The 24,609-nt window shown below is 41.3% G+C and overlaps 2 protein-coding genes across 8 annotated transcripts in view; one reads left to right on the forward strand and one right to left on the reverse strand.

Moving 5' to 3' along the window:
- Oprm1 (opioid receptor mu 1) overlaps nt 1-12,876 on the forward strand; it is a 125,961-nt gene extending 113,085 nt beyond the window's left edge. The window contains exon 4 of the mRNA XM_042678341.1: nt 12,838-12,876. Coding sequence (XP_042534275.1) covers nt 12,838-12,876 — 39 coding nt within the window. The remainder of the gene's footprint in view (nt 1-12,837) is intronic.
- The window catches only part of Ipcef1 (interaction protein for cytohesin exchange factors 1), a 151,669-nt gene that overhangs the window by 47,877 nt on the left and 79,183 nt on the right, over nt 1-24,609 (reverse strand). For 2 of the 7 annotated variants that reach the window (XM_042677906.1, XM_042677826.1), the window contains exons 2-4: nt 22,775-22,828; nt 13,592-13,631; nt 12,736-12,905 (exon numbers count right to left, since the gene is read on the reverse strand). In XM_042677906.1, the coding sequence (XP_042533840.1) occupies nt 12,736-12,905; nt 13,592-13,631; nt 22,775-22,798 (234 nt within the window). In that variant the 5' untranslated portion in view covers nt 22,799-22,828. Of the gene's footprint in view, nt 1-12,735; nt 12,906-13,591; nt 13,632-13,867; nt 13,947-15,609; nt 15,712-22,774; nt 22,829-23,368; nt 23,459-24,609 lie in introns of those variants that run through there. The other 5 variants (XM_042677772.1, XM_042677719.1, XM_042678047.1 and 2 more) reach the window with 5 other exon arrangements.

Consider the following 24,609-nt stretch of genomic DNA (forward strand, 5'->3'; position numbering starts at 1 on the left):
TGTATATGCCTACCATCAAGAAATAATTGACTAACCCAGAAATATACACAAAAATCCTCAGAAAGTAGTGTGTATACATACAGACTGGAGTAAGAGAAGAAGTAGAATATGCATCAGATATAAAACACACGAAGAAGGGAGGGAGAGAAAAAAGAGTAAAGGAAGGAAGGAAGGAAGGAAGGAAGGAGGAAAGGAAGGAGGGAAGGAAGGAAGGAGGGAAGAAGGGAAGCAGGGAGGAAGTGAGGAAGGGAGGGAAGGAAGGAGGGAAGGAAGGAAGAGAAAAAGGGGAGGGAGGGAGCAAGGGAATGAGGGAGGAAAAAGGGAGGAAGGAAGGGAGAGAAAAGAGAGAGAAAAAAACAAAAGAAAGGGAAGAAGATTAAAAAAATAGTGAAAAAATAAATCCAAAACAAATTGCAAAAGAGAGATGAAAGTAAAACGACTGTGACTATAACTTGTCACCAAGTTTTGATTTGGAAATTGGATACATGGCTGACATTTTTTAATTTTAAAAAAATCCCCCAAATTGAAAGGAAATGTAAACAAATGAAGAAGATTTAAGGTAAATTTGGTGACACACCGTTCAAACAACAGTGACTCTGTGGGACTTGAGGGCACAGAATTTTGATCACTAAGAACTTCCAGTTGTGACATCGCTATCATTTTTGGCCTCTCTCCTTCTCTTTCTACAATAAAGTCCAGCACATTGCCCTGTTCAGATAAGCAACTCTGAGAAAGGAAATAGGAAGACTGGCACACCAGTCTTCTCCATGCAGGAAGGATTATATGGTCCTCAGATAGCAGACTGAGCTCACTAGTACTGGGCTGCTACAAGCACTACAGAACACAAGAAAAAAGTCCTTTAGGTTCATTTGGATTGTTTTCTTCTGGATATTAGAAACAGGTCTGGCCGAATGAAGGCCTGATTGCAATCCTTTGAAGACATGGAGTACTGTTGAACATCCTCAGATAAATGTTAAATTGTATCGAGTGCTCCTCATAAACCAGTAAGGCACTATTCACAGCTTTTAGAGAAAAAAATAATCCTGTTCTGAGTATTAGAACTTCAAATTAATGTAGTTGTAAAATAGCAAGATTGAAAATTCTTAGTAGAATGACAGAAATCAAACTAGGATCCAGCAGTTAGTTAAGCAGCTCTCGACAGGAGAAGAAAAACACATCAAAACCAAGAGCTGAAGTGGCAGAATAGGAGCAGCTATAGTCTATGCATGGCATGGAAGAAAGAACCTTGGATCTGAGATTTGAGTATCTCATCGCAGGCCACTGGCTGTGTGATCTCGGGCAGAACAAGGAATCTCTCTGAGCAAATGTCTCACGGTAAGAAGGCAAGTATATAAGATAACCCAGCTTCTTCGGGTTAAACAGAATCAGCAAGCCATCAAAAACAAGAAATGGCTGCCATTAATAACTAGAAAATAAGACATAAGAAGAAAAAGGATGACTTAGGAAAAGGTCCTGGAAAATATGCTTTTAACTCAATCTGCTGCTAGAGTGCTTTGAACAGTTGTTTCTGTGTCTCAGCTCTCTCAAGCCATCTGAACGCTGAATTAACAGTTATTTAAAAAAAAAAAGTCAAAATTAGTTGCAGTAAAACAATGCATGCAAGCTTATTTAGTTCTTCATACAGTCTTTGGGTGTGTTTCATTATTTTTTTTAAATGTGGCATTTGAGTTTTCTCACTTTATCCTAAGAATATCATTAGATATCGACCCCATGAGACTTTATTCTGTTGAATGTCAGAAATCAATATTCTGCGTAGAAAACATTTGGTAAATGTTTTGGCTAATAAACAAAAAGGCATCATTTCCTATAGAACATTAGAGATTATTGGCATTAACTATAACAAATGGACCCAAAGAGCTAATGCTGATCATTGCAGTTGTTCTGAGGATATTGAGGGAGAAAGAGAAGGTCTTAGAAGCAAGAAGATCACGGGTCAGACCCTGCCAGAGACCCAGCAGGACCCCTGAGCCTTTGCCACCCAGGGCATCCTGGGTAGACTTGCCTTGGCAAGCAGCTGCATTTTTGGGGGAGAGCATCTCTGGCTCCTCCACATCTACAGAGGGGCTCAGGAATCTGTGCCCCAGGATGAGCTTTTCACTAATGCCAGGTGTGGTTTGAGGGATAATACCCCAGCCCCCTTGCCCCTTGATATAAAAACTCCAGGTTGTGTGTTTTCACAAGCATGGCTAAGCTTCCATTATCCATCATCACCATTCGCTCAAATCTTCATTCCTTTTCCAAGAACAGTTGGTCTTCTCTACTCATAGGTACCCCATGCATAAGTAAACACATCAGAGATTAAGAATATTTAAGGGCTGGGGCTGGGAAGTTGGCTTAGTGGTAGAGTGCTTGCCTTGCATGCCTGAGGCCCTGGGTTCGATTCCTCAGCACCACATAAGCAAAAAGAAAAAAGCTGGAAGTGGTGTTATGGCTCAAGTGGTAGAGTGCTAGCCTTGAGCTGAAGAGCTGAGGGACAGCGCCCAGGCCCAGAGTTCAGGCCCCACGACCGGACCCCCCCCCAAAAAAAAGAATATTTAAGGGAAACCCCTATATCTGCACTGAACATGCACAAACGTTTGTTCTTATCATTATCCCCTAAAAGATATGGAGCAATGACTATTTTCAAATCATTTGCATTGCATGAGGTATTATAAGTCATCCAGAGAACACACAGGAGGATACTTGTAGATTGTCTGCCAATACGATACTTGTTTGAGCGTGAGCAGTCAAAGATTTGGGTACCCACGGGGTATCCTAAAACCAACCCCCCCTCACACCGTGGGACAACTCTATTTCCTGTATCACTTCCCCAAAATCTCCTTGCACATAAATCACCTTGGAAGGATCTACTTGTGAGGAACTTCAGTCAAAATGCTCTCCCCTCAAAGGGAAAAGAAGCTGTTAGCTAGGGCAACCGTAAACAGCACAAGTGGGGGCTGGGAAGGTGGCTCAGTGGTAGAGCCTTGCCTTGCATGCATGAGGCCCTGGGTTCCATTCCCCAGCACCACATAAACAGAAAAAGCCGGAAGTGGCTCTGTGGCTCAAGTGGTAGAGTGCTCGCCTTGCGCTGAAGAGCTGAGGGACAGCACCCAGGCCCAGAGTTCAGGCCCCACAACCAACCAAAAAAAAAAAAAAAAAAAACACTTGGGACAGGAGCCTCACAATTTAAAAGACTGTAGGTGGCTGTTCTCTGTCATATAAAAAAAGCAGCCCTGTGTCTTTACATATATAATCTGCCTCAAACCAGCCTCATATCCCGCTGTTCTTCTAGAAGCTTCTAATCCCAAGGTACTTGATGCTCATCTACAAAGGTTATTGGTCTCTAGAGCCACATAGTTTAAATGAAAGGGAAGAAAGCAACAAATAGGAAGGGAGCATTTTGAAGAAATTAAAAGAAATCTGGCTAAATCACATTATTACAAAATAAGTTTTATCTCTTGCGATGTAATAAATTGCATGTACCAACCAAGCAAGAATGAGGGAAGAATACATAAAAGAATGCTAGCTAGGAAAACTTTAAATAATATGTTGTCTTTCTATATTAGAGATTAAAGAGTAATAAAAATAGCAATAAAATATCAAGGTCAGTTGTTTTCAACCACAGTTGGTATGTAACACATAATCTTACTTTCACATTTAATCTTCCAATACTTAAGGAGTTTAAAATCCCCTTGAGATCTTTTTCATGAGTTTCTCAAACATTATTAAAATATTACACAAGAGCAAAGACAAATCTCAACAGCAAATATGACTGGAAAATATGGAATAGGTATTTCTCCAGAGAGGATATTCGAACGTCCAGTGTACAGAAGGAAAAAGTGTAATCATGCTCAGTAGTCTCTAAGGGAAACCCAAACCCAAACCAATATGGGATACCACCATGATGGCTACTCTCAAAATAAAGCAAACAACTAGGAACACAAAAAGCAAACCAACAGTATTTGTACATGAGCATGTGAGGAAATCAGAACACTTGTCTATGACTATAAAGCAAAGCAGCTACTAGGAAAAAGAGTATGGTATTTCCTCCAAATGTTAAAAATAGACTCATTGTATGATTCTATCATTTCACTTCTGAGTATATTATTCCCAGGTCTCTCCTATTTGTATTGCAGATTCATAGTCACAATAGCCAAGAGATAAAAGGCTTTCAAACACTGATGCCCATTGAGCGTTATAGACAAATGGCAGGATAGGAATATAATGGAACACCACTTGGTCTTGAAAGAGGAAGGATAAAGACTGCATAATCATGCTTACAGGAGAGATCTAGAGTAATCAACCTCTCACGGAAACAGAGTAGAATAATGGATGTCAGAGAGGGGTAGGGAGGGGAGAGGCAGGATTGTTTAAATGGACAGAGTTTCAGTTTTGCAAGATGAGAAGAATTCTGGAGATGGACATTAGAGACTGTTGCAAAACAATATGAAGGTCCTTACACCCAGTTAACAGTACCCTTAAGAGGGCCTAAGAGGGTAAACTACATTCTGTGAGTTTCATCCCATCTTTAAACAATCGTCGTGGTTGTTTTGATTTACATCTGACACTCCAGCATCGTCGCTTGTCAGTAAAGGGTGAGAATTGTGTGCCACAGTTGAGTTGTGTGAGATTTGGCTGGCACCATCTCTCTCCCAGGTGACAGCCATCTGTCCGTGCATGATTGTGTCCGGCTGAGGAGGAAGCAGAAGCCAAGGTGGGTGGTTTGCCTAGGCTATCAGGTGACCCTGGCATCAAGCTTGACCCTGACTTCCTGATTCTTCTACCTAGTGTGTATTCGAAATACTGTTTCAAATGTGTTGCCCTAAATTCAGACCCCTTAAGTATATCTACTTGCTTAAAAAAATCGCTGTGTATTTTCCTTTAGAAATGTTTTGAAACATGCCATCTGGGGGACTGAACACAGCCACAAGATGAAGGATGCAATCCTCAGCTAGCATGGCTGTGGAAGCCGCCGGCTCTCACGTTGGAAAGAGTGCACTCCAGAGGGATGCTCCATCGCCAAATAAAGACTTCTCAGGAAAATCCTCAGGTCGAAAGCAAAGTTCAACTCATCTCCTGGGCCTCTTCTCCTTCTATTGCTTGGGAAAAAAACGTGTGTACACACTCATCACTAACAGCTGTACTATCTGACCTTTTCCTCCAGGGCAGGAAGCACTGTGCTGAAGAATACCTACTGTCTTTCTGTCCGCTCCCCTGTTGAGTAGCTTCAGATCATCCATTGCCTGAGGTCAGAAGGCATCTTTTCAGCATCCCTAGTGCAGAACAGGCTGTGGCCTGCAAATCCTTCGCACTGTTCTTCTGCATCTTAGAAATCACAATCCTCACATAAGCACATTGCTTTCTAAAACACACATAAAACTGATCTTTGTATATATGCCTTTGATATTTTAGTGTCATTTCTATCATTTGATATTCTCAAAGTAGCTCAACATGATGTAGAGATAGTGTGTGTGGTCCAAGTTTCCTTGTAAGATGCAGAGAGAGTTATGTCAGTGATCTTCATGTCAACAAATATTATATGCATATCATAATATATTATATAATATATAAATAATATGTAATATATATAAAACTTCATATTTAACTTTGTGTATTCCATTTTATGTTAGTCCTTCTAAAGAATTTTAGAGTAGGAGGCATTCTGATTTGTAAATTGGATTCACAAATGAAGTCACCATCTTGAGGTCAACTGATGACTTGTATCTACTGAAAAACATACTCTGCTTTTCCCCGTGTAGACAAATTCCTGGCTGGCAAAAGTTTGCCAATTTCATCTGAATTTTCTTCACTGAAGAAACATTTTTAAACCTGGGAATTATATTTAAGAGGTAATGTTTTTGCTAAGAAAATTAATAAGGAGATCACATGAATTCGAATCTAATATTTCTCATTTTAAGAGAACATTGTCAGGGAGAAAATGAGATACTAAGTAATGCTTAGATTGGATGACTTACATAATAATTGATAATTAAACTAGTGTAAAAACTAAGTTACTTCTTCCAAAAATATGGTGTTGACTCTACACTACTTCTATGGTCTAGAAACACAGTTTAAGTCAAACAGGAAAAGACCACGTCATCAGATGCTAACATTGTATTTGATGAAATTTTAAAAAGTCTTTTTTCCAATCTATAGCAAATTCACTCAGACATTTTCACAAAACTTATGCAAGTAAACACTGATAAAATTGCAGAAAACTAAATGCCTCTTTCCTGGGAAAAATTAACTCGTGCTTTATTTTTCTTAAGCTGAAAAGAAGACATCCTATTCCACTGAAACATTACGACAGTCATCTTACAAATAGAGAAATTGTGGTTCTTAAATAACCGTTACTTATAAGGGTTAATGTCACACAATCCAAAAACTGATTCTTTTTTATCTAAACTTATCAAACTGATTCCAAGAAGGAGAAAAAAAGGCCTTTTCAAGTCCAAGACCCTCTGGAATTCACATGACGTACACAGGAAGCTAGCCATTGAAGAGGATCTGTATCCTCACAACTACCTGAATGTGCAGACACGTTGGGTCATTCAGACAATCAGAGGGAAACACAATCACATTTACACTGGCCAGTTGGACCCTCAAAGAACTGAAATGTCTGCATATAACCAGTTATTAACCTCATCAGTCTGCCTAAATTTTCTCACTATTAACACACCCGTTAATCACCATTGTCAAGTAAGGTAGGATACATAATTATATCTGCTCTGTTTTTGTAGGACTCAGCAGTGAGGAGGTTTGTTTAGACCAGCAGTATACCACAAACACATGAGAACTGTGCCTCCGACTTTATGAAAGCCACAGGACAATAGGAAGTTTCCAGCACAGCTGTGGCCACCTGTGCCATTACGTGGACGCACCACCCTGGGTCCCTTGGTAACTGAATGTCATTATGACCACACATCACAATACCATGTCTTTCTTTCCTGGTAGTTGACCTACATTACTGCTGCTGTAAATTGTATATGAAATAAAAACAGCTGGTGTTTTGATTCATCCAGGAGCCCCGAGGCTCCCTTGAACTGATGATACAGCAGAATGGATGACATCCACAAGCAGCTACTTCACCCAGACCACCAGGGCCCCGTCATTTCACAAATAGAAAGAATGGACAGAGCAAAACTCAACCCACCAAGTGAATGAGAGTGAATTAAAATGCTACATGTCAGCCACGGCTCTTTGGCCCTCCGTTTTCATGGTTGGTTGGTTGGTTGGTTTCCCGATCTCCCAGGCTGCAAACTTGGAATCACTCTCATTTTAGCCTCAATTTTGTGTGTGATATCCAAGCCTTCTCTAGTCACTGCTCTTTCTATCAGCCTAGTGTGTCCTCATTTTCACTGTCTGTCAGCACTCTGACCCAGGGAACCTACATCTGAAAGTCTGCATTTTTGTACATCTCCTAACTCGCTTTCAGGCAGGCCGCTCATTCTCGATTGATGGCCACTACCTTCTTTTGTTGGTGGTGGTGGTTTCATACTTCACTTCCAGCTCAGGCATACGCATCAGCAGCTCCCTACTGCCTGCTGGATCACCTCCTCCCCGCCCTGTGTGTCTCAGGTTCCTGTATATTGGCTCTTGATCCCCTCTTTATGGTGAACCCAACTTTGAGGCTAGAGGACCTCAGTCTTCATCGCAGCTCTGCCGTTGACTTCTTATGAAGTTTTGAGCAATTTCCCTTAGTTCCTCAAGCTTCAACAGACTCCATGGGAATAACAAAATATATCTTTCTTGACTATAGTGAAAATTCAATAGAATACCTCTCTCATTTACATTTACATTTCCTTTGCTCACATTAGTACTTAGACTGGAATGGCTATTCCTTCCCTCTGCTCCTCAAATACCTCTAGTAAGGTAGTAGCCAGATGGAGACCACTGGGTGGAAGGTGTCTGGAGCCATGGAACCTTTCTAATGAACCCCAAATTTCACCTTGTCCTGAGTTTGATTTTAAGAATCGAAATAGAAATTCTCCACTCCTACAAAATAATTTCCTGTCAAGAGCAGTCCTTCTCCATGATCCCATTTCTCAAACTGCCCATAGACACGGTAAATGCTAATAATTCTCAATTCTCATTCATTTCTGAAACCAACAAATATTAGTCACCTGCTTATTCACTGCCAGACCCGGAGTATGGTACTCAAGATAGGCCCAAGGCTTTGCCCGAGAGAGATGACTATCAATGATGCTAAGAGGAATTTGACCAACACATATGAGAAAGATGATGAATAGGATGATAAAAAAATACAATACTGCCGGGCGCTGGTGGCTCACGCCTGTAATCCTAGCTACTAAGGAGGCTGAGATCTGAGGATCGCGGTTCAAAGCCAGCCCGGGCAGGAGAGACGGTGAGACTCCTATCTCCAATAAACCACTAGAAACCGGAAGTGGCGCTGTAGCTCAAGTGGTAGAGCACTCGCCTTGAGCTGAAGAGCTGAGGGACAGCGCCCAGGCCCAGAGTTCAAGCCCCACAACCGACAAAAAAAAAAAAAAATACAATACTCAGGAAACACAGGTGGCCAAACTTAGGTCAAGGATTAGGTAAGTCTGTGTGAAAGAAGGGTGCTAACCAAAAACTCTCTATGAGGAGGAATAAGCTTGATAGACTGGGCAGGAGAAAAACTTGAAGCCACAGAGACAGAGTCCCCTGAGCTAAGGCACAGCATGTTCAAAAGCACCAGCAAGCAAGACAGCAGGATCCAGAGGTTCCATAGCTGAAGTGTGAGTTGGGGTGGGGAAAGTAAGAAAGGTATTAGTTGGGCTGGGAAGGTGGCTCAGTGGTAGAGTGCTTGCCTAGCATGCATGAAGTCCTGGGTTCCATTCCTCAGTACCACATACATGAAAAAGCTAAAGTGGTACTGTGGCTCAAATGGTAGAGTGCTAACCTTGAGCAAGAGATGCTCAGGGACAGTGCCCAAGCCCTAAGTTCAAGCCCAGGGATACCCAAGAGCCAGGACGTGACTTTGTACTTCATTCGAAGGGAAAGCAAGAGTGTGGGGTTTAATGCTAGGATTTCAACCACTGGGCTGTTTGCTGCTATTAAACTTACATATGGCTTTGTAAGACTTGCCATGCAACCATGTATGCTGTGATACATTTTACTGATGATGTGACAGATGGCGGGTGACCCTTCTCAAGGAAGTCTGGGTAGCAGAGTTGAGAGGCTGTGAGGAAGGAAGAAGGCACTTCTGCATCACAGTAACAACCTAAACCCAACAGAGAGGAAAGGATGGCATACTCTCACCAGGCACTATGGAAAAGCCAGAGAGCCAAGTGAAGGAGCCCCGGGACTTACTTGTAACTTCACAGTATTGTCCCGGATCACCATTCTATTGCTGGCCTTTCAGAACCCTGCTGAAGAGGGGAAGCAGGGTGGGCTTCTGGGTGTCATTGATCCTGGTCACCATTGACCCCAGAACCAAGAAGGAGCTCAACTGGCATGAAGCAGCTCTCGTGGACTTAGCAATCAGAGTGTGTTGGATACGAAGCTTTCCTAGTACTTATTCCTTCTAACTTGGGCAACTGCCACAACCTGAGTCTCGGTCTTCCCACCCTTCACACGGTGGTAATTATTGCCTCTGAGCATGTCTGACAGGCTACTAGAGCATCCCGGGTACACAGGGGAGCTTCTGCCAGGCAAGACTCTCACACTGCTCAACATCAGACTACCTGAGTTCTACACCAAGCACATCCCTCCGGCAAGATCAAGAAATACAGAAGGGGGAATTAAGAAACCTGCCCATAGCTGGGCCCCGGTGGCTCACACCTGTAATCCTAGCTAATCAGGAGGCTGAGATCTGAGGATCATGGTTCAAAGCCAACCCTGGTAGGAAAGGCTATGAGATTCTCACCTCCAATAAACCACCAGAAAACCAGAAGTGGCACTGTGACTCAAAGTAGTAGAGTACTAGTCTTGAGTGAAAAACCTGAAGGACAGCACCCAGGCCCTGAGTTTAAGCCACACAACCAAAAAAGAAAAAAAAAAAAGCCTGCTCATCAGGTGTAGGTGCTCTAGAAGTGACTGCTCATTTTTTGGGGGGGTAGGGTGTTCTGGGGGTCTGAACTTGTGGCCTTGGAATTATTAGGCAGACAATCTACCGCTTGAGCCACACTCCCAGCCCATTTTTGTTTTACTTGTGTTTTAGATTGGACTAGTCCTGGACTGCAGTCCTTCCACCTTGGCTACAGAGTGAGGACTGCAGAAGTATGTCACCTCCTGTGTCTGTGGCTTAAGATGTGGAACTCATTCACATTTTGCCAGAGCTGGTCCTGAACCATGGTCTTCCAGATCTCCACCAGCTCAGTAGGTAGGATTCTATACATGAAGCCACCTCTGTGTCTCTGAATGTGCACTCTTGAAGTGGCAGAAAGTAGTTGTTTTAACTTGAGAGTGTGTGCTTGGTTCTTTTCTGTGTGGATATTCACACACATAGCAGGAATATGCTGCTAATTAAGTATTCATGAGGCCATTTTTCCCCAAAACAAATATATAATTAAGATGTCAGGATATGCATCTGTGAATGTGTGTATGTGTGTGCCAGAGAAGAAGAGAGACCGAAACAGAGAGGGAAAGACAGACACAGAGACAGATGAGAGAAACAGAAAAACAGAAAGAGTCCCTTCTATTACATACCATTATACATATGGTATATACAGTTTGTGACTTGTCACAACAGCAAATGTATTCCCAATTTGACACTGGTTATCTTCAAGTACAAGGTTGGCAACCTAAACAATGCTTTCTCCATTTGCATGAAACACATCAGGACAGGCTGCCTGTGTGTGTCCTTTTCTCTCTCTAGCTGAAGCTGCTGTTCCTTGAGGAAGACTGGTGTCCTAATGCCTAAAATAGGAAAGGCGTGGTGCTCAGATCACCATTCCTCTCACAAAAGAAAAGGCAAGCTGGGTGCTGGCGGTTCACACCTGCAATCCTAGCTACTCAGGAGGTTGACATCTGAAGATCATGCTTTGAAGCCAGCCTAGGCAGACAAGTCCATGAGACTCTTCTTTCCACTTAGCTACCAAAAAATCCAGAAGTGAAGGTGTGGCTCAAGTGACAGAGCACCAGTCTTGAGCAAAAATAAGTAAATAAATAAGACAAGCAAGAGCACAAGTCCCTGAGTTCAAGCCCTAATACTGTCATGAAAGAGAAACATAAGCCCCACAAGCTGATGGGGACAAGTGAGCCAAATTGGTAGAAACGGGGTTCAGAGGGCTTCCTTTGCAATTCTGCAAGGACAGGGACCGTCCTTACAGTTCTGTGAGCTCAGGAGAAATCTGACAAATTATTTGACTGGGAAACTGGATTGTCCCATTAAATACAAGCTATATTACTTCCCATGATACACCCTGCTCTATCAGCACCACTTTCTTCATGGGCTCTAGAAACTTCTCCAAGCTGTCGGAAGGTAACCTCACATCACATCTTTAAAAAAAAGACGTTAGGTGATGATCACTTGCCACAACCACCCAAAGGCTAGAAGCTGACACAACAGGAAATAGGGGAGAGATCTGCATTCACCTTTGTTCCTCTCATGAAAGAAGAGGAAACATCCTTCTAACAGGAGGGAGGACCCTAGCCATAGGTTGACTTAACTTTGGTACGACGACTCTGTGCTGGACAAGGTGAAGATGTATCCAGGAGGGGAAGAGAAGAAAAGAGAGGAGCAGAACTCAGAGGGAGACTGTGGACTCTACAAGGTGACTTTTTCCTGGTAAACACCTCAAATCTTCCAGGAAGTTGTTCAGACTCACCAGCATGCTTGCAGGAATGTTGCTCCTCGCCACGGGGCGAGGAGCTGTGGTGTACTGCTGTGTTACAGGGGTGAAAGCAAGGCAGTAGGTTTGGTTTAGGGAATGGCTGTGTGGAGATCACTCCAGGGCATTGCTGACTTCCTATATCCTGAACAGGTTCAAGATCTCTGAGATCAAGGATTGCTCCCCAGGGAACGAACCCAAGTCATTCCTAGAAAACTTCCAAACCATCGCCAATTTAATCCTGTGCCCAGTGCTAAAAAACGCACCTGACAATGGGGGCTTCCAACAGCAAACCAGCCCGGGAAGCCAACCACAAGTCTGTGCCCATTAAAGAATACATTCAGCAAGTGTCCTAGGGCATCATTAGCCACATACCAGTGGCTTAATGCCATCACGCAAAAGGGACACAAGTTAGCCCTTCCAAACGACCTACCACATAAAGAAGATCAGAGGGAAAGAAGAGGAAGAAGGCAGCAAAGGAGGGACACGGAAAGAGCTTTGCAGAATGGAATCAACTAATACCTTGAGTAGGGGGCGCTGCCAGGCTCCCTTTCAGCAGCCACCTGAGCAATGTAAAGTTTCCTTATTGATGGACACAGAAATCATGGAGCTATTAGAATCTGGCAGGAAACCGTAACATTACTAGAACTCAAAAACCCCTCCTTTCGCAAGAATATACATCTCAACCTCTCTTTCCTTCCATTTCAGACATAGACTAGTCAAACAGCACAGTTTTCTCCTCCATAAAACACAACAAAATCACCTACATATCTATTGGACCAGAAACGGTTTCTATAACAAATGTGTGTATTTGCTCTGCTCCAAGTCCCCAAAATTAATTAACTTTCCCACAAGGGATCCATGCTGTGCAGCCCACCCTTTGCTACAGAGGCTGGGGCAAAGGGAGGCTGGGGAGAGGGGGAGGCTGGACAGGGGAGGAAGGAGACAGCGGAGAACTCACCATTTGATTGCTATACCAGTACAGCGATGACCCCTTCAGCACCACCCAGAACTTTTTCCATTTGTTACTCAGGAAAGTTCCCTTCTCCTTTTTCTTATACAGCCACCCCTGGCAGTCGGCATGTCCCAGATCTTTACATGATATTCTTCTCCGACTCATCGTGAAAAAACCTGCAACAGTTACATGAAGAGATACACATCACTCCATGTATGTGACGGGGGGGGGGGGGGAAGGAGGGAGGGAACCTTTAATTGTTTACCTCCCAGGAGTTAGATTTTTCACTAAGATTTATGCATAGTAAATGCAAAAAAAAGAAAAAGAAAAGAAGAAAATCTCATGTATCTGATTTATTTTTAAATTACAGTCCCTGTCTAGAAGATATAAAATCTGGGCAAAAAAAGCAACGATGCTGACTGGCAAGTATTGGTCTGAGAATATTATTTGCCAAGAAGAAGTTGGAAATATTAACATCTCCAGGCTGGCAGACACACTACTGCAGTCACACAGCGCCTTCTGACAATAACAGCACGGTTATGCAATAGACAGGGAAGGGTTAAAGCCCACCTAAAAACACAGCCCCTTGCCCAGCAGCACCAGCTCTTCAAAGCTCCAGTGACAGACATCCCACCACACCACAAGGGACTAAGCCACATGAACAGCGTGGCGTCATTTCTTAAAACCAATCCAAAAATAACTGTAAATTAATCTGACATCTACCTCCTGATAGTACCATTCAAACAGACAAGAACCCGATTCTCAAGAAAGCATCCAGGAGAAAATTCACACACACACACACACACACACACACACACACACACTCACACGGTCAAGGAAACAATGGAGAAGATATAATTACCTTGAGTTTTCTTCCTCGGCTTCTGACGCAAAGGGACCTGCTGAAAATGCAGGAAGGAAAGAAAAGAGGAAATTTCTGATTGTGTTGTAACATTTGTAAAGAGAGAAGGAGGGAGGAGGTGGCAGTGTTTATCAGCAGGGTGGATTCTAAAAAAAAAAACTCTCCAAGCAGAGCTTACGGGGAGCTACGGGCTGAGACACTAAGGGTGCTCATTAGAATCAATATATATGGAGTGAACCTGAAAAACAACAACAAAAACAAGTAGAGAACATTTACCACTAAGCTTTCCCGTTTGCACTTCTCAGCAGCGCTCACTGCTACCTGGTGATGCTAGCACCACGTTCACGGAAGCTGCCAAAAATCACAAATATTTCCCGCTTGACATCTTTGTAAAAAGCCCAGGTTCTTGTTTTATAATTTCTAAATAATGATGATTTTAAAAAATAAGCCTTTAGATAGGTTTTAGAACCTCACAATATTCTAAGTTCTCATTGGACTAAGTTCACGGTCCTGCTACTACCCAGAGCTGTACCCAAAGTCTATGAACTGAGTAGCTCAAGGAAAGATATTCTGTTACCTCGTGTCAGGTGATCCCAGCCCACTGTATTAAGAAATGGTTAGATTGGCCAAAGTTATACTTCTTATTCTATCTTTATCTCTGAATTTCTCACATGTTTTATGGAAGAGAAACTTGTTATTATAGAAACTTGTTATCAGACGACTCCATTCCAGCTCTCCAAACATTCAAGTCAGACATATGACAACATAACTAAAATATACCATAATCCATATGAGCTCTTCAAATATTCAAGTCAGACCTAAGACAATATATCTAAGACATACATAATCCATACTGACTTTTCGAATATTCAAACCAGACATCTGACAACATTCCTGAAATATACATACTTTTTCACAGGATATGTTTAATGTAATTTTGTTGTTATGATTAAGGTGTTACTCAGAGAGGTTACCATTTCATAAGTCAGGTAATGAGTACAATTCTTTCTGGTCAACGTCACCCTTCCTTCCTTTCCCCTGGTATCTCCTTCCCATCCCTGCCCACAATGATGACACACGACACAATTTGTATAAAGTCAGACTAGCAGCAAAACTAGGAAACAAGAAACAAAATTCTTTCAAATTTCTATGTGTGCACATACATGCAGATGTGTGCAAAGGGAATTTTAGCTTAGATAAGTTTCGTGTTTCTTCGGCAATATATAATTGAGTTTCCTCAGGTTTAAATAACTTGTCTTTATATTAGCAAGTAGAGAATTCAAGGAAGAATTAAAAAGCATAAAATTGTTAGCTCTACAAGTAATCTTAAGCAATTGTGTGGCATTCATGATTCATGATGCATCGGGCTGTAGTCTATATAACTATTGTCCTAACAGCTACTTATGGGGTTCTATCATATGTTTAAAGGGACGCCATGATGTAAATGTAATCCTAGCTACTCAGAAGGATAAAATCTGAGGATCAGGGTTGGAAGCCAGCGTGGGCAGGAAAGTCCATGAGACTCTTATCTCCAATTAACTACTAAAAACAAAAGCCAGAAATGGAACTGTGGTTCTAGTGGTAGAATACTTGTCTTGAGCAAGAGATGTCCAGGGATGGTGACCAAGTCCTCAGTTCAAGCCCCAGGACTGGCACACACACACACATACACCTGATATTTTTTATAGGCCAAATATCAAAAACAAAATCAATATAACCCATACTATGTATATACAAGATTTTTCCCCAAATATGCATAACATTTAGATAAGTAAAATTTAGCTATGAGCCAGAGTCAAAGGCAAAGAGAATACAGAGATGTAATGAGAAGCAAGCTTTGGGAAAGTTGGGATTTAAGAATTCCCAGGGATCAGAGAGAGAGAGAGAGAGAGAGAGAGAGAGAGAGAGAGAGAGAGTGTGTGTGTGTGTGTGTGTGTGTGTGTGTGTGTGTGTAGAAAGAGGAGTTTTCATAGGTCTTCTCAGAGTGCTCCAGACCCAGACCCATGACAACATGGTACCTCAGTTGAGTGAGACTGTCTGCTTGTTTTTGAAGGAGAGCAGCAGCACGGCTCCGCTTTGTTGGTACTTCTCCTGAAACAAGTCACTGACTGTCAGCTGTTTTCCTTGGCCAGAAACAACTGCATTCTCTAGAAATAATAAACTATGAGGAGTTTTGGTTTCACTTAAGAGATGTGACTTTGAAACCTTAACTGGTTCCTGTATGAGATACATTTTCCTCCTCGCCACAGGAAGTAGAACCCACAAGCCAGTCAGTTTCAAGACCATAATGTGCATTTTTTTTTTCACTAGGTAGGTAAAAATAGTCAGCAGCCAGTAGAACATTTTATGAGGCAGTTTGAAAGAGGGGGATTAAAACTTGGATCACAATGCTGAGATCTAATACATTCATACATTAGTAAGACTCCTAATACATTCTCCCTTCTGTTTTCTTTCAGTTGGGTGTTAGAGACAAGCTTAAATTCTGAAGAATTTAACTTTCCCTAACTCAGATCTAAAATTTGGGGAATATTGAAAATACCTATTATATTTTTTATTGAAGATGTACACTTTTTCCTTTTTAAAAGTGGTGCCACTAGCTATACACACAGAAGTATGGGAAGGAACCTTCTTTGATGTGTAACGACAGAGTTCAGGAGATTACAGGTGATACTGACTTCTAGATAGACTACTTGTTAACTCTTGCATCCACTATTTAACCTAAGGTGTATTAAAATTCAGAATAAAACAGTTTGTCACTAAACATTACACTTCTTGTACAAGAAGAGGTTATCACTTAGGATAGTAATTTTTTAGGGGTTAGAGGAAAGCATTCTGTCAGGAAACTATTACCTATAAACAAAGATGATCTTGGTTTGATCCAAAAAAGAAAACCATTCTCAAACTACTATGGAAAAATAAAATGGCTATTGTTTTTAAAAGTGACAGAAATAGCTGGGTGCTGGTGGTTCACGCCTGTAATCCTAGCAACTCAGGAGGCTGAGATCTAAGGATCGCAGTTCAAAGCTACCCCAGGAAGCAAAGTCTGTGAGACTCTTATCTCCAATAAAAACCACCAGAAAACCAGAAGTGGTGCTGTGGCTCAAGTGGTAGAGTGCTCGCCTTGAGCTGAAGAGCTCAGGGACAGTGCCCAGGCCCAGAGTTCAAGCCCCATGACCAACAAAAAAAATGATATAAATATATTGCTGACAGGGTGTGAGTTAAGTTTATTTTCTACAACTGCACTTGATGAAGACATGGATAAAACCTTCATGACTCTACGAAGTCATCTGTACATGGAGGGAGAAGATCATAAAAATTATTTCTAACCAAAAACAAAAAAATTACACTTCATACTGACTGGTCTTCACCAAAAATTATGGAGTGATATGCTGGTAAGTGAGCACTCTGGTTAAAGGAGCTCTTACTGTGTCATTTGCCGTTTCCCATGGTGCAATTCTTCACCTTGAAGGCATTTTATTTCTCTTCAAATCTGTTGTTCATTGTAAAGTAACAATGCTTAAACAAGCCAAGAAAACAAGACACCTGAACCCGTAGACACATTTCATGATCTGTCTTCTCTATAAACAACTTTTCTTATTCTTTGAAAACTAAGCTCAGCTTTTAAGAGAAAATTATAAACATTTTGATTAGTAAAATGTTGCCTATGATTATCCATTTTTAATACTTGCAGGATTAGACATGTAGCTCAGCAGTAGAGTGCCCATCAGGCATGGACAAGGCCCTGGGTTCCATGTCCAGCACCACAAGAAAAAAAAATACTTAGTTTAATTCTTAGATGACAACCGCCAAAAGTTTTACCTAACACATTAATAGGGAATGAAAAATATCTCCACATGTGAACAGTGAAGATGGATGACAGACATTTTGAGCTTGGATAAGGCCATCTAGAATATGGACAGAATGACCCTAGAGTCACTGTGAAGTAAAATGGAGCAAAAGAAAAGAAACCCCATACGAAGGCTGAACAAAAACATAACCAAAGACAAAAGCAGAGCAAGGAGTAGCATGGAAGTGATGATGAGAGTCTGAGAAAGGTGGATCCGAAACACATACTTCTACTAGTATAAAAAATAAAGGACTCAGCCTGGCACCTGTGGCTCATGCCTATAATCCTTGCTATTCAAGAGGCTGAGATCTAAGGATCACAGTTCAAAACCATCCCAGACAGGAAAATCCGTGAGACTCTTATCTCCAATTAATCACCAAAAGCCAGAAATGGAGCTATGGCTCAAGTGGTAGAATGCTAGTCTTGAGAAAAAAACCTCAGGGACAATGCCCAGGCCCTGAGTTCAAGCTCCAGGGCAGGCACACATGATGATGATGACGATGATGATAAATAAAAGACTCATTAAAGATCTTGGCAAAAACAATTACTGTGTGGGGTTATAAGACAAATTCCAGTGAGGTGAAAGATGACCAGGAATTGGGGAAATAAACACAGGATAGCAGATTACTCTTTCAAGAATTCTCACTGGAAAGAGGAGACAAGGCGTTTAGGAGGGCTTTGTACCAAGCAGGAAGAATGCTACATGCTCCCTTCAAAACAACCCTTCTGTGCATGAAGCACAGCGAGAGGAGATCCAAGTGATTCAGCAGGACAGCACTGAAAGTACCCAATAGACTCACATCTGACGTACTAAATGCCCATTTACTTCTAACATCAGCCAAGTTAGGGGACTGAACGTTATTCCAAGACGTTTCTCACTCCAAAATTGGTACACCCATAGAGGGGAAAAATCCCTTCGATGAACTGACTTTACACTTGAACCCATACAAAGAGATGCCTTGAAGGTAAAATGGCCTCTGTTGAGTTAATCTCTAAATCAACCTAAACTACTGTTTCCCTTAAAACCACAGTACTTTCTGCAGCCTCCTGTCTCGACTTTGCCTTCCAAATAACAGAATTTGGAACACAAAAAGCAGCAGAGCTGAGGCGGGGCATCATGGGAACAGAGGTAGCTAATGAGACCCTCCAGCCCTTACCCATAGTGGATTCCCCTAGGCAGATCCCACCCAAAGTCCACATGAGCAGTTTGCTTGTTTGTTTGTTCATTTATTTCTGCCCTAAGACCACCTCTCAAGGGGGACCTTTAGGAGTTTTGGATACAAGATTTGTGAGCAAGAGTAAAAGACTCCTACGTGAGCATGACTCACGTGTCACACTCTGAACACTTTTACTACAGCGATGCCAACGCAGGGCTATGCTGATCCCACCTAAACACCAACTCACAAAGTGTTGGCTCTTTTCAATTAAGCAGATAAGTGAAAAGCTAAGCCCCCACTCCATCCTTGACCATTATCTCAGTGCCAAGACAGAGTGAGGGGAAGGTGGGTCCTTGGTGGGCAGAACTCATGCCGGGGATGATAGCTGCTCAGGGTTGCCACAGAAAGACCAAGTTATAAATGCTTCCTGAGCTGCGAATTCAGGTCTTTCCTGTGCAGAAAACACAGGAAGTACCAGCCCCCGACTTGCACACCACTCTCCTCCCACAGACAAGCCCAGATTACAGCAAACAACCCCACCACACGGTCAGCCACGAACAACCACACGTTTGCTGAACTTTTCCTCTTCGGCATAAAAACCAGACCCAGGAAAGACGACATATGTAGGAAGTTGTTTCAGGGAAAAGTTTTCGCATGTTATTTTTGTCTTATGATATTATGTAATGAAGGAATTCTATTTAGAAGATTTCTTCCGAAAACACTATAATAAAGGTTTGATCTGAGATAATTTTAGCATTTTTTTCTCCACTCACACCACCTCTAAAAACAACGGCATTTAGGCGCTTTGTTTGGTAGGACAATTGTGGATAACCGTCGAAGAGAGATCATCTGTCTCATTCTCTTGTCCTGGACGTTCTTAAATTGTTTTATTTGTAAGCTTTTAAACTTAGAATTTTTCTGTACTTCTTATCTCCTTTCCCTGTCTTCTGGATTTACTTGGTTTCATTGTTTATTTCAGATAACTATTTTTTTCCTATCTTTCTGAACCAATAATATACCTTTTGAAGGAAAAACAATAGGTTGTTTTTTATTTATTAGGTAAAATGTTGTTACTAACACTTATCTAAGACCTGAAAACATTTCTCTTGGTGGTACTAGGATTTGTACTCAAGGGCCTGTAATCACTAGGCAGGCATTTTACCACTGAGCTATGCCTACAGCCCACTTTGGTACTGTTTGTTTATGCCAGTCCTGGGGCTTGAACTCCGGGCCTGGACACTGTCCCTGAGCTTCTTTTGCTGAAGGCTAGAGCTTTACTACTGGAGCCACAGCACCACTTCTGGCTGTTTCAGAGTAGTTTATTGGTGATCAGAGTGGCATATACTTTTCTTCCCCAGCAGGCTTTGAAAAAGGATGCTCAGATGTCAGCCTCCTGAGTAGCTAGGATTACAAGTGTGAGCCACTGGCTCCCAGCTTGGTTGTTTTTGATATAGCATCTCACTTCCTACCTGAGCAGATACCTGGACTGCAATCCTCCTTTTTTTTTTTCATTTCCTTGGTAGCTAGCATAACATGTGTGTGCCAGCACACCCACTTTTCTCCAGACAGGGAATCTCATGGACTTTTCTGCTCAAGTTTGTGATCTTCCAGGTCTCAGCCTCCTACATAGCTGGGATAATAGGTATGTATTCTGCCACTGGGCCCTGCTTGTAAGACTAGAGAATATTTAAGACTTAGAAGTGGAAGAAGCCGGTAAATTCATCACTTTTGGTTCTCTATGCAGGTTTACCTTTATAATTCTGCTGCTTCCTTTAGAAGACATAAAAACAAGACTATCCAGAAACAAACAACTCAGCCTAACAACAGCGGGAATGGGGCAGTGTTAACACATATAAAATTTCAAATTCTTAAGGGTTTAGTATTTAAACCTAGAGCACGATTCACCATACAAACCTCAATGATCAACTACAAAGCCATCAAACATCAACAGCAAACAACAAACTGGCCTTAACTGTGTCCTCCATCTCCGAGGAGTCTGTGAGCTGCTCCTCTTCCTACCCCAGCACCAAGTAGAGCACCCGATACAAGTAGGTCTGTTCAATGTTAGTTTAGTGGAAATGAAGGGCAGTTGGGTGTGATTAGGCCAAAGGTGTCAAACCCACTGAAACTACCAACACAAAAATAGGTCCTTTATGCTGCATTTTATTTAGGCAACAGATGACAGCAGAAAATTGAACTAATTTCCTAAATGGAAGATAAAATAGAGTAACCACCGCAAAGGCAGCTGGAAGAAATGTTCTGAGAGATGCTAATGCACCACATAAGCACTGATGGGCGTACGAGAAATAACAGGTAATTGCCAAGCCAGGGAGCTAGGCTGATGGAGCCTATAGGGTAGAGGATGGCTCGTGAAATGAGAAAAATCCAGAAATAGCCAGTTTCCACTAAAGAACAAAGTGCATTTGTGCCTTGATCGACGGAAACAAGTTCCATGTTATAGATGTAAGAGCTCTAGATGTGGGAGTATGTGGATCGTAATATTGTCCCTTGATTATCTTATCTGTGTTTATTTTGTCTAGTGCATGAGTTATATATTTTTCTGCCATCAATAGAAGGGGCTGGGAGGTAGCTCAGTGCAAAGTGCTTGCCTAGCATAGTGCAACTTTGTGGGTTCATACCCTAGTACCAAAAAGAGGAAGACCGAAAAAAAGAGATTTTTAACTTGACTAAAGTCAATTAAAGATCCAATTCTTCTCTACTACAGTTCCAGAAGGATATAATAAGTGTGGATATTAAAAGCATATTTCAACACATGAATGAGGTGGTTAAAGTGCTTAAATTTTTAAATTCTCTCTACTATCTTAACTTCCATTTCTTTTTTTTTTTTTTTTTTTACTTCCATTTCTTTTTAAACACATGAGATGAGTGATTTCCTGTTGGAAGATGGCATCCACTCAGTGGGAAAGGTAAAACAACGCAAGAATTGAACACATCCCAAGTGCCTGACAACCCTGGCAATTTCTTTCACTTCTGTGCTCATGTCCCCTATACAGGTATGCTTGTGTGACACATACACATGGCAAGTACAAGCATTGTAACATTTCTCATAAATTTCAGTTACCCTGATTTTTATTCTTCCTGACTTCCTTGTCTCAGGTCTGTGATATCTATTTGCTTTCACCCCAGACTATATAACCTTCTTTTAATACCATGTATTTACATTTTTTATCTATTGTCAGCCTCATGTATTCCCCTACTTCCTCTTATTTGTCTTCATCAGGGTGATTCATATTTCTATTACCAAAAACATCCATCCATTAGTGTCTAAGTACCCATCATTTCTTTTCTCATTGTTTTAGATGGAAAATTTCCTACACTATAACTGGCTATAATCTATGGGGTTTTTTTTTGTCCTTTCTCCCACAAAGTTCCCACTACTTTTTTCATCACTAACAAGCAGTGCTTCCTTGCAAAGTATTACTCATTGATCTCTCTTTCTATTCTGGGGTTTGAAATTGTCAGCAAACCAACCTGATGCTTGCTATTCTATTGAATATTGGAATACTGAATATTGGAAGCCATCATCCACCCTATTGATTCAGCTGGAAGCCTGTATACTCCTGTCTTGACACTTCACTTCAGATTCTGCTTTTAGCTCTACACCAAAGCTCTGTATCATCATGAAGTCCTGTGATTGCCAAAAGATGTATACTCTCCAGTCCCACACCAACCCTCATCTCCTTCTATGAGAAACACGACATTGCTCACATAAACTTGTTCGTTCTTCCTGTATCAATCCCCCCCATCAAACTCAGATACCACACTGGCTCAATTACTTACCTGTCTAAGGCAAATGTATGACCATATACTTGTCTCCCAAAAAGCACTTTCAATAGCAATAAAATCAATGTGGTTTTACCTTGGAGGTTACCTTAGAGATTGCACTAATACTATATTTTTATATATTTACTATATATTTAGCATCTTCTTGAACCGGGTAATTTGGTTCAATAGATGGTTATATTTCTTCACCTTTTGCCACATCTTACATTGGTACCGGACCATAAGACCTTTGAAATTGACAATAGGGTTATGGGCTCCATTATAGCTAATAGAGGACAATAAAGGAAGCAAAGTTAACAATCAACTTCTATATTATTTTCCTTATTCATCATACCAGTGATGTCTAAATGCTGGCGTGTTCTGAGAGGTACTTACGAGAGTGCTGCCATCAGTAGCCATGTGCAGACCTCCGACTGGCAGGAGCAAGAGCTAGGAGAGAAGAAATACTTCCAATTACCTATGGGTACAAATCTTTATAAAGTTACACATTACATTAACTCGAAGGATAGGGTATTTGTAGTGTGACTAGTGAGTTTCAGAATAAAGAAAACTCATCCAATCACTTCTTATTACAGAACCCAATAAACCAACTCTTTAAAAGAAAATATAGGGGCTGGGAAGGTGGCTCAGTGGTAGAGCGCTTGCCTTGCATGCATGAGGCCCTGGGTTTGATTCCTCAGCACCACGTAAGCAGAAAAAGCCAGAAGTGATGCTGTGGCTCAAGTGGTAGAGCGCTAGCGTTGAGCTGAAGAGCTGAGGGACAGCGCCCAGGCCCAGAGTTCAGGCCCCATGACAGACCAAAAAAAAGAAAAGAAAAGAAAACAGTTTCATCTGAACATTTGTCAATGTTTTTCAAATCAAGAAACAAATCCAAGTATAGGATTAATACACTTAACTTCACATTATTTTTGAGAAGTGAATACATTTTTTGCCCTTTGTGATGAACAAGTGCAGAAGATACAGACTTACTTTGGCCATTGCTATTATCTACTTTCCGAAAGGTAACCAATCCCCTCCATCCTCAGAGGTCCAAGTGCTCATCCAGATGAGCCTTTGTGATCCACTCTGTGGATACAGAAAAACAAAGCAAAGAACCCTCCTATTTTCTGTCTTTAACAAGCAGGAACCTTGTTAAAGATCCACAAGCCACTGAAACTCCTGAAATCACAGAACTGCTTAAACTCCCAGTGCCACAAGTTCAGTCCACATAAATGGTACTGGATTTCTTAACTCCAGCCGTCTACAAATTTTAAGAATAGACGTGATCTTTTAGTGCCAAAAATACTTTATTTACATTACATTGATATGAATAAGACATCTTGTAAAATGCAAATAAAAGAGAAACCACAACATCTTTTAAAAGACTGAAACTTTAGTTACTTAATTTTTTAGTTACTTAAATTTTTAAAAATCAAACACGTACTAGAGGAGTATTTGTAAAATGACCTTAAAATATAATAAAATCACAATCTAAAAAATTCTTTCACAACAGTAAAAATAAGCAAATTAATAAGCATGAAAGAAAACTTAAAAAGTAAACATCGAAAATGCTTAAACATTTGTAGTAAAAATAAGTACAAATAAGCAGTAAGACGGCTAGGAAAAATTAAGCACTGGAATTCATATTTGTGGAGGTGGAAAAAATAGATTCACCTGTTGCTGGGATGTCAAATCATTACAGCCTAGCTGGAGGGCAATTTGTCCTGGAGACAATTATAATTAGTACACACTTGAGTTTCTACTACGTGCCATGAACTGGGCTTATGTTGACCACACTGAATATGAGAAGAGTACTGTAATATGTCACTAGTCTTTAAATTCTTATTCCATCAGAAAACATGATATTATGTCATTTGCAGAAAACATGGATAGACCTAGATAAAATGATGCTAAGTGAAGTAAGTCAGGCCCATCTGAGGAAGGGAACACTAAATCCTACATACATATGTAAACATGCACAGGGCCATATGCATATCTGCACAAATATACCAACTATAAGTATGTTATATGCAGGGAAGAGTCTTAACTCCTTTGAACAGGTGCCAGTCTAGTGAAAGGGGGAAACTGAGGTGTGTTGGAGGGGTGGATGAAGTCATCAAGAAGAGGTGGAGTAGACAAAGGTAGAACAGAGAAAGGTTGAGCGAACACACTCATAATATTCAGTGTATACTTAAAGTGGAACCAAGTAAATCAGGGGGTAGCTGGGGTTG

Source organism: Dipodomys spectabilis, unplaced genomic scaffold, assembly GCF_019054845.1.
Source record: "Dipodomys spectabilis isolate Male_0828 unplaced genomic scaffold, ASM1905484v1 ptg000001l, whole genome shotgun sequence".
Taxonomy (NCBI): domain Eukaryota; kingdom Metazoa; phylum Chordata; class Mammalia; order Rodentia; family Heteromyidae; genus Dipodomys; species Dipodomys spectabilis.